Source organism: Callithrix jacchus, chromosome 19, assembly GCF_049354715.1.
Source record: "Callithrix jacchus isolate 240 chromosome 19, calJac240_pri, whole genome shotgun sequence".
Taxonomy (NCBI): Eukaryota; Metazoa; Chordata; class Mammalia; order Primates; family Cebidae; genus Callithrix; species Callithrix jacchus.
Genome location: NC_133520.1, coordinates 50104064 through 50116814, shown reverse-complemented (window position 1 = coordinate 50116814; position 12751 = coordinate 50104064). Strand labels below are relative to the sequence as shown.

Genomic DNA, 12751 nt, shown 5'->3' with positions numbered 1-12751 from the left:
AAATCCTACTCACTTTTATGTCATAACGTTTCAATTCCTTACCTGACTAATTGTTGGGAGCTTAGTCAGAAGCATCTGGAACACTGGAGGTGGAAGAGTTTGCTGTAAGACCTGCAGTAACTGCTGTGGCTGTCCACACACAGCAATTGCATTCGTCAGATGGTCTACTCCCTTCTCATATTCACCTGTAAGATTTACATAAAATTACATGTAACTTGAAAAGCCTTGGCCTTTGCCAAAAATGAACTTTAGACACTATCTACCAAATGATGCCAACCAAAAACACTAGGCAAGTAGGTACCTGAGACAACCTATAGTGCATTCGTATCAATAAACATTATGAAAGCACTAACAAGAATGAGTCAGACCACATGTACTGATATGGAAGTGTTTCAACATACATACAGAAGGGGGAAATTAAGGCATAAAAAATGTCAATGCATATTACTATTTATATGCTTAGAGTATTTCTGAAAGACTACATTGGACAATTGCTAACAATCAAATAGTACTTTTCTGTAACACAACAAGAAGACGGGAGCCCGAGGTGGAAAGAAGACCCAATTTACATTCAGCCAGCCCTTTGTACTATCTGAATGCTACCACATGGGAGGAAAACAAAATTTTAAGTCGTACTAGTAGGAAAAATGGTCACACTAATGAAGTATGACAGGACAAATAAAGTCACGATTAACACTGAGTGGGAGGGATTATTTTCTTCTATTTATGAATTTCCTTTATCAGACACATTACTTTTGAAAAAAAAAATACTTAAGGCTTACAGTTTTACAAAGTTCACTTAATGCAACAAATATTAAGTATCTGCTATGTGCTCCTTTTGAGACAGGCTCTCCCTCTGTCACGCAGGCTGGAGTACAATGGTACAATCTTGGCTCACTGCAGCCTCAAATTCCTGGCCTCAAGTAATCCTCCCACCTCAGCCTTCCAAGTAGCTAGGACCATAGGGATGTGCCACCACACTGGGCTAATTTTGCTTATTACTATTTTTTTTTTGTAGACATGGGGTCTCACTATGTTGCCCAGACTGTTCGCAAACTCCAGGACTCAAGTAATCCTCCTGCCTCGGCCTCCCAATGTGCTGAAATCATAGGCATGAGCCACGGCACTCGGCCCTAACTCCACTTTAAAACTCCAAAAAACTGTCCCAAATTATTTGAGCAAAACTATGCTGTTAAATATTTTAAATTAAACAGTCTTCTATATAGGAGGTTCCATGAAAGAAAATATCTTAATGTGCATTCCATAAAAATAACTCCATTACATATATTTTTAAAAAGTAACAATACAAGCAAAGGGACAATTCTCCGCAAGTCTCTCACATTTCTACAATTCCAAGGTGAAACATTCACTGCCTTTGCTCCAAATTATCTTCTCAAGGATGTTTACACAGTGAACAACCTCAGAATATATATGCCTCCCTCTGGAACAAAGGCAGGTTTGCAACATTACCTATGTGTAGGGAAAGGGGCATATGTTTTACTGCTCATCATAAAAATTTGGTTTCCTTAACTTCAGGGTCCCTCTCCTGTCTGCAACCCACTACATGCACAGGTGTCACCTGACCTTCTGCACTGCCTACAGGAACTGTGGCCTGGGGAACCAGTACAAATGCCAATAACCTTGTTACTGTTATTGCAGTGAATAACAAGCTATCCATCCTTTGTCTCTAGCCCAGCGGTCTCATGTCTTCTGCCAGCATCCATGAAACTGGGGTAGACTATACTTGTTAGCATGCAAGTAAGGTAAATCTCAGACCTGGCCAGGCATGGTGGCTCACCTGAGGTCAGGAGTTCAAGATCAACATGGCTAACACGGTGAAACACTGCCTCAACTAAAATTACAAAAATTAGCTAGGCATGGTGGTGCACACCTGCAATCCTAGCTACGTGGGAGGCTGAGGAATGAGAATCGCTTGGACCTGGGCAGGGAGCCGAGATCAAGCCATTGTACTCCTTCCTGGTTGACAGAGTGAGACTCCACCTCAAATAAATAATAAAAATAAATAGTGAGACTCCGTCTCAAATAAGTAAGTAAATAAATAGCTCAGACCTTTTGCAGTTCTTAATACCATTAAGATCATTTTTACTAAGTTCTTTTTATTTACCAAACAATTTTCCATGATATAAATTCACAGTTAACTGATCTTAAAGAGTAAGAATGAGCTCACACCTATACTTTGGGAGGCCAAGGCAGGCGGATCACTTGAGTTTAGGCGCTCGAGACCAGCCTGACCAACATGGTCAAACCCCATCTCTAACAAAAACATTAAAAAAATCAGCCAGGCATTGTGGCACATGCCTGTAATCCCAGCTACTCAGGAGGGTGAGACAGGCGAATCACTTGAACCTGGGAGGCGGAGGTTTCAGTGAGCTGAGATCTCACCACTGCACTCCATATACTCCAGGTGACAGAGTGAAACTCCATTTCAAATTAGTTCTAAACTCCATTTAAAAATTAGTTCTAAACTGACGGTCAGTGCAGCACTGCAACCCTCAGGTGGATCTCTTGTGATGGGTATCACTACATCATTTTAGTACCTGGGAAGGGAATTGGCTTACTAATTTTTCCCCAGCAAGCTAAAGATATTAAATATTTCTTAGGGAATGTCTCTACCACCATACCCAATGCACTTGACCCTGTCAGCTGACGGCAAGCCTGGGTAACAGGACAGTCACTCTGGTGTTCTTTCCAGGCTCTTCAATCGGGTATATGACGGTATATGTTTTTTGTTCTACCAACTGGCTGCTGTGGAGAGACTGAGAAACATTTTGGGTAAAATTTTGAGTACTGCAGGGTAACTGATGGCACCTGATTATAAGTAAAGGTTCCCAAGAGCTTTCTTAACTCTCGACCGTCATCAGAAACAGGTGAATCTCCACTGCCAGTGTGAGGACTATGATTGTCCCATCTACGTATGTTTCGGGATACTCCAATTGTGTAGGTCATTGCAGGCACCATCTTGCTTGATGGTGGCCAATTCCCTTCCCAGGTACTCAAATGATGTAGTGATACCCATCACAAGAGATCCACCTGAGGGTTGCAGTGCTGCACTGACCGTCAGTTTAGAACTGTGGTAATCAAAAGACTGGCTAAGTCAGTTCCTGCTTGTGAATACACACCATAATTAAATCTCTTCTACACTTGCACTGTTGATTACCTTATCTGCAGATTTAGCAACAATGCTGAAGAAGATACATTGACACAACTTCAATTGCAGTGATCCTGTCATCTAGAGCTCTCTCTTCCTGGGCAAAGCAAATGTTGCTACAACTTTTGCTGACTGGATAGCCAGATCATAAGTGGTATATTTTGATACAACAGCACCAAGATCATAAAATCCATCTATCACACAGCATAGGAAGATCAAACACAGTGTTATATGACACAAGGAACAGTGCAACTTAGTATGAAGCACTGCTTTAGCACTGAGGGGGAATGCTCTCCCTTTACCCAATGCCTGGGTCCTCTCTAGGATTGCTGGAGAAACTGAAGTGTGATGCCTGTAGGACACCTGGAAATGTTTCCTGATTGGCACCTATCTTGTACTCCTCTGCAGTTACAGATTTTATGTATACAGTTTTTAAGAGACAGCATCTCACTCTGCTGCCTAGGCTGGAACGCAATGGCACTATCATGGCTCAATGGAGCCTCAAACTCCCAGGTCCAAGGGATCCTGAGTAGCTGGGACTACAAGTGCATACTACTGCACCTCACTTTTTTTCTCATTCACTGCAGAGATGAGGGTCTCACTTTGATTGCTGATCCTGGCTTCCAGCAATCCTCCTGCCTCAGCTTTCCAAAGGGCTGGGATTACTGGCATGAGTCACTGTGCCTGTCCCCACTCACTGATTTTTAATCTTTCCGAGTCTATCAGCAATTTGAGTCCTGTGACTCTTAAGGTCAACTTAATTAAGCAATTCTATTTATATCCAAAAAGTGTTTCATGGCAAAGGGTGGACATGATAAAAAGTTAGTTGCCACCATTTTAAATAAATTAAATTCTTCCCATAAAAAAACAAAAAAAACCCAAAAAACCCATTCACATACAAATGCCCCACATCATGTAGTTCAATTCTATCTAAATCTATTGTTACAGCAAACAGATTTAAAAATTAATACTTGATAGCAGTTTTATTAATGATAACAACTACTTCAAATCTACTATTGAGATTAAATTACTGAGTAAATTATGGTTCTCACGTGAGTCAATTTGATAATTTAAATTTCATAGTTTAACTTTAAAGACTGATAGAATAAGTTTTAGAAACTTCTTAACACTGTTGATGAAATAAATGAAGTACAATGTAATGAAAAGGCTAAATTCTGAATCAGGTAACAAGTTGGTTCTGAAATAAGGGGTCATGAACTCACCATGTGACCTTGATTAGGTAAATTAACCTTCTCTGGGACCTTACATTAGCCATTCCTTCCTACAAATACTGGAAAAGACCTAAGATTAGATGGAGGAGTTGAAGAGTATATTCCTTCAGTTACTATTTACATATTGCACTATGGCTATACGATAGAAATTACTTCAGAGTAGGTCAGGCGCGGTGGCTCACACCAATAATCCCAGCATTTGAGGCCAAGGTGGGTGGATCACGAGGTCAAGAGATCAAGACCATCCTGGTCAACATGGTGAAACCCCATCTCTACTAAAAATACAAAAATTAGCTGGGCCTGGTGGTGCACGCCTGTAGTCCCAGCTACTCGGGAGGCTGAGGCAGGAGAATTGCTTGAACCCAGGAGATGGAGGTTGTGGTGAGCCGAGATTGTGCCATTGCACTCCAGCCTGGGTAACAAGAGCAAAACTCCATCTCAAAAAAAAAAAAAAACTACTTCAGAGTGAGAAAGAGAACCAAACCTCATTTGTAAAAACTTACTGTATCTTCTATACCATATAATAAGAAAACCTACAACTCACTTAAAATATATTAGGGACAACAGTATCCCACAAGGAATATTTCTTTCTAGAGCCAGCCTTACGCAAAATAATCTTCCAATTATTAAGTGTCTAAAAACTTGTCTTGAGATATGTGGAGTACCTTTTCGAATATCCAAACTACAAAAACAAAGACCCTTATCATAAATTTACATTAGTGTGAGAAATTCTACCTAGTTCCTTAGCTTCTCAGTGACTATTACCTTGAGCTAGTAATTCTTCACCAAGCTGTATTTCTTCAAGGAAGAATTTCTGAACAGCTTCAGCATCTTTAAGGTCAGGTAACTGGAAATAAAAAATTTAATAATTGACACCACAGTTATGCCAGGGGGTATAACCAAGTGTCATTACAACAACAAAAAACCAAGTCACTCATTCTAAAACAGGATAGAAGAAATTTACTGCTGAACAACACTTGTAGAAATTAAGAGTTTATCTGCACTCAAATGAATAAAAGAAAAAACTTACTAAATTTGTATTTGGGTAATTCTTAGAAAGCTCTAACTCAGATGTAAAGAGAAAAGAGTGCAAAATCTATCTACATACTAATATTTACACTATCTTTTGACTGCCATTATTGTAGATTTTTATATAATCTGTAATCAATTTGTCCTTCTAATTCAACATTATTTTATATAGTTTTTTTTGTTTTGGTTGTTTTTGATATTTTTTTGAGACAGAGTCTAGTGCTGTCATCCAGGCTGGAGTGCAGTGGCACAATCCCGCTCACTGCCACCTTCACCTCCCGGGTTCAAACAATTCTCCTGCCTCAGCCTCCTGAGTAGCTGGGATTACAGGCACCCACCACCATGCCCAGCCAATTATTGTATTTTTAGTAGAGATGGGGTATTGCAATGTTGGCCAGGCTGGTCTTGAACTCCTGACCTCATATGATCCACCTGTCTTGGCCTCCCGAAGTGCTAGGATTACAGGTATGAGCCACAGCTCGGCCTAGATTTTACATGCATCTAAAAGACTGTTTTGAGACAGGGTTTCACTCTGTCACACAGGCTGTCGTGCAGTCGTGTGATCACAGCTCAGTGCTTTCACCTCTCAGGCTCAAGTGATCCTACTTCCTCAGCCTCTCTCTACAATAAAATTAAAAATTAGCTGGGCACGGTGATGCATGCCTGTAGTTCAGCTACTAGGGCAGGACTGCTTGAATCCAGGAGGTGAACACTACAGTGAGCTGTGATTGTACCACTATTGCACTCCAGTCTGGGTGACAGGGTGAGACCCTGTCTCAGAAAAAATTAAAAGTTAAAAATGCTGGGATTATAGGCATTAGCCACCACGCCCACCTTGTGTATGTTCTTATTAGCCAACACAAATGAAAAGATTTAAATTTCTGAGTGGAGACATCTTTTATGAACTATACCAGCATATAGCAAGAATTTAATTCTATTCCTGAATCTAAAAGTACATACTGGTACAGGTCTCAATCTATTTTCCTATGCCCTTAGAAAGAAAAAGTTAGCAAAAGCATAATGAACATATTACACATTTCAGAAAGGTAGTCTGAACCTATTAGAACAACAAAGTAGTTCCCTCCCATTTTCATTTCACTATTACCATGTCCAGTCCACTGGCTGTGTTTACACAACTATTTCAAAATAACAAAACATATTGGGTGACTTAATTTTTCTTTGCCTCAACATGCTTTAAAAAAAAAAAAAAAAAACCACTGGCCGAGCACGGGGGCTCACACCTGTAATCCCAGCACTTTGGGAGGCAAGGCAGGTGGATCACAAGGTCAGGAGATCAAGACCACCCTGGCCAACATGGTAAAACCTTGTCTCTACCAAAAATATAGACTTACATAGTCATTAAAAATGATCAAGAATTCAGAATCTATAAAAAGAAAAATTATTTATGTGTGTGTGTTTTTTTTAGAGGGAGTCCCGCTCTGTCACCCGGACTGGAGTGCCGTGGTGTGATTTCAGCTCACTGCAACCTCTGCCTCTCGGGTCCAAGAGATTCTCCTGCCGCAGCTTCCTGAGTAGCTGGAATTACAGGTGCACAGCACCAGGCCCGACTCATTTCTGTATTTTTAGTAGAGAAAGGGTTTCACCATGCTGGCCAGGCTGGTCTTGAACTCCTAACCTTGTGATCCGTCTGCCTCGGCAGCACAGAGTACTAGGATTACAGGTGTGAGCCACCACGCCGAGCCAATAAAATTACAAGTTTTATATCCGAAGTGTGTACTCCAACAAGGCAAAAATCTGTCAGGGCACTGGGATTCTGGATCAGTGGGCCCGAATAATCTCGCATAATAACCCATGGTTCTTTTAAAGGAAGCTGGAGCAAGAAAAATTAAATCAAGTTTTTTTTTCCACTGTATCACTTTGAAGCAGTTGATCAGGAACTTTTCATCTTTTGGTGTAAATGTCTTGAAATTATTATCTTGCCCCTTAATCATCAGGAGTTCGACATCATACAATAAGTTGTTTGTTTTTATGGCCAACAAAAGAAATATTAAAGGACTGGGTAATTTTTTTTTTTTTTGAGACGGAGTTTCACTCTTGTTACCCAGGCTGGAGTACAATGGAACGATCTCGGCTCAATGCAACCTCCACCTCCTGGGTTCAGGCAATTCTCCTGCCCCAGCCTCCCGAGTAGCTGGGACTACAGGCACGCACCACCATGCCCAGCTAATTTTTGTATTTTTAGTAGAGACGGCGTTTCACCTTGTTGACCAGGATGGTCTCGATATCTTGACCTCGTGATCCACCCACTTGGCCTCCCAAAGTGCTGGGATTATAGGTATGAGCCACTGCGCCCGGCCGAGGACTGGATAATTTGCAGTGGAACTATATTATTCACCTACTCCTAAAAATAAGCTGTATTTTATTAATTTTATCCCCCTTCCCCTCCACCCCCAATAAGCTATATTTTAAAATAAAAAGCAAGGCCCAGTATCAACTAGCTTTTTCCAAGTATACTTTAATCACATTCCCAGTTACAGATTTTAAAATAATGTTTCTAGAAAATATATAATTTAAACAGAAACCAAACCATTACCTTGGAAAGCCCAGCTCTCTCCTTGGCAAGCTTCTGTTTCTTTCTTCCTAAAAGAAATGTAATGTTACATTTTCATTCTGTCATTATAAAAATGGGAAGCAAAAGAATTCTAATTGTTGTGGCAGTCATTAATTAATTCCACTTGCAAAACATTTCTAACTCTAGGAATCTATCCCACCCTGCCCTTGAGATCTATCAAAGCCATATGAATACTTCTAGTCAATGAGCTGTAGGCAATGTGACACTCACTGGACAGGAGCATTCTCCTGCCCTTTGGGGCAGAAGATCTAGCAATTCACAAGATGGCGATCACTCCAACAGCTGGACTTCTAAAGTAATTACAATAAGCAGATCAAGTCCCCCCTCCAACCAGGACATGCAACAGGGGCAAGAATTAGGGGACTAGTATCAGGAAGTTTTATTACTGAAATATGCCAGATTATATCTTTACTAACTGGCATTCTTAAAAAAAAATTTGAAGATTAAAAAAAAAAATTGTTAAACTATTTACATAGCATGTACATCATATTAGGTATTATAAGTAATCCAGAGATAATCTAAAGTGTACAGGAGGCATATGGTGGCTATATGAAAATACTACCTGAGCACAGTATTAAATATGGTACCTGGGCATCCTCAGATTTTGGTATCCAGAAAAGTCCTGGAACTAATCATTTAAGGGAGGACTACACCTTAAGTGATAATCACTAACATCTACCAGTGACATAGAGAGTCTTAACTACTTAGACACTAGGTTTTGGTGGGGTTAAAAAAAAAAAAAGAAAAAAGGCCGGGCTATAATCCCAGCACTTTGGGAGGCCAAGGCGGGTAGATCACAAGGTCAAGAGATTGAGACCATCCTGGTCAACAAGGTGAAACCCCGTCTCTACTAAAAATACAAAAACTAGCTGGGCATGGTGGCATGTGCCTGTAATCCCAGCTACTCAGGAGGCTGAGGCAGGAGAATCACTTGAACCCAGGAGGCAGAGGTTGCTGTGAGCCGAGATCACGCCATTGCACTCCAGTCTGGGTAACAAGAGCGAAACTCCATCTCAAAAAAACAAACAAAAAAAAAAAGATGAGAGTCTTTGCTGACGTAGTTAAGAAAATATAAGGCTCCAATACTTATTAGCTGGGTGATCTCGGGCAAATTTCTCACTCTCCCAGGATGAGGTCTGCCTCACGGTACAGGACCACAATGAGGAAAGCCACGAAACAAGCAGATGTCCTCTGAAAACCCTACAGCACTCTACAAATCCAAGTCTCAGTGCATGAGTAAAGGTCTGCCTACCTGCAGACAGACGGGTAATTTCCTATGGTCAAGGTAACTTTTCTTAGTCAACGCTTATCCACTGGATTTAATCACCCCAGCATCAGATGCCATAGGAGTGCTACCACTGTAAGACTTAAATAATTCTAGCCATTTCAACAGAAAATATGCATTCAAGTTGATCTTATGTATTAATATGAAAACTGCCAATTTTTCTAACTACCTTGCATAAGTGTTCATCATGGCACAATTAACTGTGGGGAAAAAGAACAAAGAATACAATTTGACTCTCCATTTGCTTATGGGTTTTTGTCCTCTTAAGGCAGAAAATAATGAGTGTTACCAACCAGGCGCAGTGGCTCGTACCTGTAATCCCAGCACTCTGAGAGGCCATATCTGGTGGATAACAAGGTCAGGAGCTCAAGACCAGCCTGGCCAACATAGCAAAACCCTGTCTCTACTAAAAGTACAAAAAATAGCTGGGCATGGTGGCATGCGCCTGTAGTCCCCGCTACTCGGGAGGCTGAGGCAGGAGAATTGCCTGAACCCGGGAGGTGGAGGTTGCAGAGAGTCAAGATCGCATCACTGCATTCCAGCTTGGATGACAGAGTGAGACTTCATCTTAAAAAAAAAAAAGAAAAAAAGGAGAGACCAGCTTGGTCAACATGGTGAAACCCCGTCTCTACTAAAAATACAAAAAATTAGCCAGGTGTGGTGACATCTATCTGTAGTCCCAACTACTTGAGAGGCTGAGGCAGGAGAATTGTTTGAACCGGGAGGCAGAGGTTGCAGTGAGCTGAGATCGCCACCACTGCACTCCAGCCTGGGCGACAAGGCTGGGCGCGATGGCTCACGCCTGTAATCCCAGCACTTTGGGAGGCCGAGGCGGGTGGATCACGAGGTCAAGAGATCGAGACCATCCTGGTTGGCATGGTGAAACCCCGTCTCTACTAAAAATACAAAAAATTAGCTGGGCACGGTGGCGCGTGCCTGTAATCCCAGCTACTCAGGATGCTGAGGCAGGAGAATTGCCTGAACCCAGGAGGCAGAGGTTGCAGTGAGCCGAGATGGCGCCATTGCACTCCAGCCTGGGTAACAAGAGTGAAATTCTGTCTCAAAAACAAACAAACAAAAACCCGCCCTGCACCTCAGAAACGAACATGCCAAGTTTGTAGGATCAACACTGAGAAACACAACTTACTAAACCAGAATTAAGGGAAAATGACAAAACTGATCATGATGAAACAAATTCCTTCTCAGAGGAAATTAAAAAAAGAAAACACATTAAAAAACTGATCATGAAACTCAGGAAAGTGAAATTTAGTCATAAGTTTGTGTATGTGTGTGACTGGCTGATATAAAATTATTTATTTATTCATTCATTCATTCATTCAGGAGACAGAATCTCCTGCTCTGTCCCCAGTCTGGAGTGGAGTGGTGCAATCTCTGCTCACTGCAGCCTACGCCTTCCACGTTCCAGCAATTCTCCCTCAGCCTCCCAAGCAGCTCGGACTACAGGCACATGCCACCACACCCAGTTAATTTTTGTATTTTTAGTGGAGATGGGATTTTGCCTCGCAGGCCTCGAACTCCTGACCTCAGGTGATTCGCCCGCTTCAGCCTCCCAAAAGTGCTGAGATTATAGGTGTGAGCCACCACGCAGGGCCGCAATTACCATTAAACAGGCTGCGAGATTAAATAAATTCTACTTGATAACAAAAACATGAAACAGCAAAATAATTCTAATCATAAAAAAACTCTTTCATCAATTACGGTGTGTGAGGAACAGTTCTAAAACTAGGCAATGCCAGAATCAGATGTCTGATTCTGAGTACTAGTAAGATCATGGCCATAGAACACTTGAAATGACTTGGTATAGCTGAATTAAACAACTACAGTTACTTAAGTAAACAACAATCCCTTCTCTGTCCTTTCTTTCTGGGCTTTAGTAACTTACGTAACAATTTTAATTTCAAAAACTGCTTTGGCTGAACAATCAAGCTACACAAATATTTCTCATTGCAATAAATTTGCTCTTCAGTGATGCGAATGAAGATTCTCCCAAAATTCAAGGTGGACACAACGGTTTTCATGACACGATTCCCCTCTGGTAGACCTCTCTTAAAAGATGTCGCAGGTATGAAATAAGACTGAGCCACCGGAGAAGCGCAGCCCTTTGGACTCCCCTGCAATTTCTATAGCATTCACTCATAACTTGGAAGCACCCTAGAGCGAAGCTACCAAGAGGGTTTAAGAATGCAACAATGAGCGCGGCGCGGTGACTCACGCCTGTAATCCCACCACTTTGGAGGCCGAGGCGAGCGGATCATCTCAAGTCAGGAGTTCGAGACCAGCCTGACCACCCCTTCTCTACTAAATACAAAAGATTAGCCGGGCGTGGTGGTGGCCACCTGTAATCCCAGCTACTTGGGAGGCTGAGGCATGAAAATCTCTTGAACCCGGGAGGCGGAGGTGTCAGTGAGCCGAGATCCCGCCACTGCACTCCAGCGTGAGAGACAGAGCAAGACTCCGTCTTAAAAAAAAAAAAAAAAAAAGCCGGGCGCCGTGGCTCAAGCCTGTAATCCCAGCACTTTGGGAGGCCGAGGTGGGTGGATCACGAGGTCGACAGATCGAGACCATCCTGGTCAACATGGTGAAACCCCGTCTCTACTTAAAATACAAAAAATTAGCTGGGCATGGTGGCGGGTGCCTGTAATCCCGGCTACTCAGAAGGCTGAGGCAGGAGAATTGCCTGAACCCAGGAGGCGGAGGTTGCGGTGAGCCGAGATCGGGCCATTGCACTCCAGCCTGGGTAACAAGAGGGAAACTCCATCTCAAAAAAAAAAAAAGAATACAACAACGATACCCTACTGAGCATGCGGATTTAGCCTCACGCTAAAATCCGCAACAAAATGCAAGACTTTTGAGTTAGGAGTAGAGGCTTAAAAAGATGAACGACAAAGAGAGGCAACCTCCTCCCCACGCTACACACACCCGAAACTGTAACACAAATTAGAGTGCATACGCACGGCTCAAGTGTTTGGGGAAAACAAAATGGGAAAAATCCTTCCTCCAAAATGGAGGGAATTCCTGCGGGGCATTGGGGCCCCGGGAGCGGCGCAGCCAGCGCCATCTCCTCTTGCCAGCCGCACCACGCGGTCACCCTTTGTGACCCACAGGCAGGTGGGCAGTAAGGACCCCTTGCTTAAGTTGACACAATCCTCCTATGGCCCGGCCAGGGGAGAGGGGACCCACTCACGTTCTCGAAGCCTGTTCTTAAAGTTGGGGTCACTTCGTCTTTTGCGGTCGAAGTAGATGCAGTATCCGATAAAAAGGGCCCCACATACACCGGCGGCGATGGCACTGTTCCGACCCACCATCTTCTCTGCAATGCGGAGGGTGAGCGACGGCGGCAGGGACCGCGAAGGAGCCGTGGGCCACAAACCCTCAGAGTGGAGGGCGCAGCTCACCCCCGACGCGCGCGGGTCAGGGACTCC

At 42.7% G+C, this 12751-nt stretch overlaps 1 protein-coding gene and 1 non-coding gene across 2 annotated transcripts in view; both read right to left on the bottom strand.

Moving 5' to 3' along the window:
* TOMM20 (translocase of outer mitochondrial membrane 20) overlaps nucleotides 1-12751 on the bottom strand; it is a 17129-nt gene extending 4378 nt beyond the window's left edge. The window contains exons 1-4 of the mRNA XM_002760801.7: nucleotides 12514-12751; nucleotides 7985-8031; nucleotides 5167-5248; nucleotides 43-185 (exon numbers count right to left, since the gene is read on the bottom strand). Coding sequence (XP_002760847.1) covers nucleotides 43-185; nucleotides 5167-5248; nucleotides 7985-8031; nucleotides 12514-12634 — 393 coding nt within the window. The 5' untranslated portion in view covers nucleotides 12635-12751. The remainder of the gene's footprint in view (nucleotides 1-42; nucleotides 186-5166; nucleotides 5249-7984; nucleotides 8032-12513) is intronic.
* Nucleotides 11381-11516, bottom strand: LOC118149603 (small nucleolar RNA SNORA14). Its single transcript, XR_004737175.2, has one exon. It is a non-coding gene; the product is annotated as a small nucleolar RNA SNORA14 (small nucleolar RNA).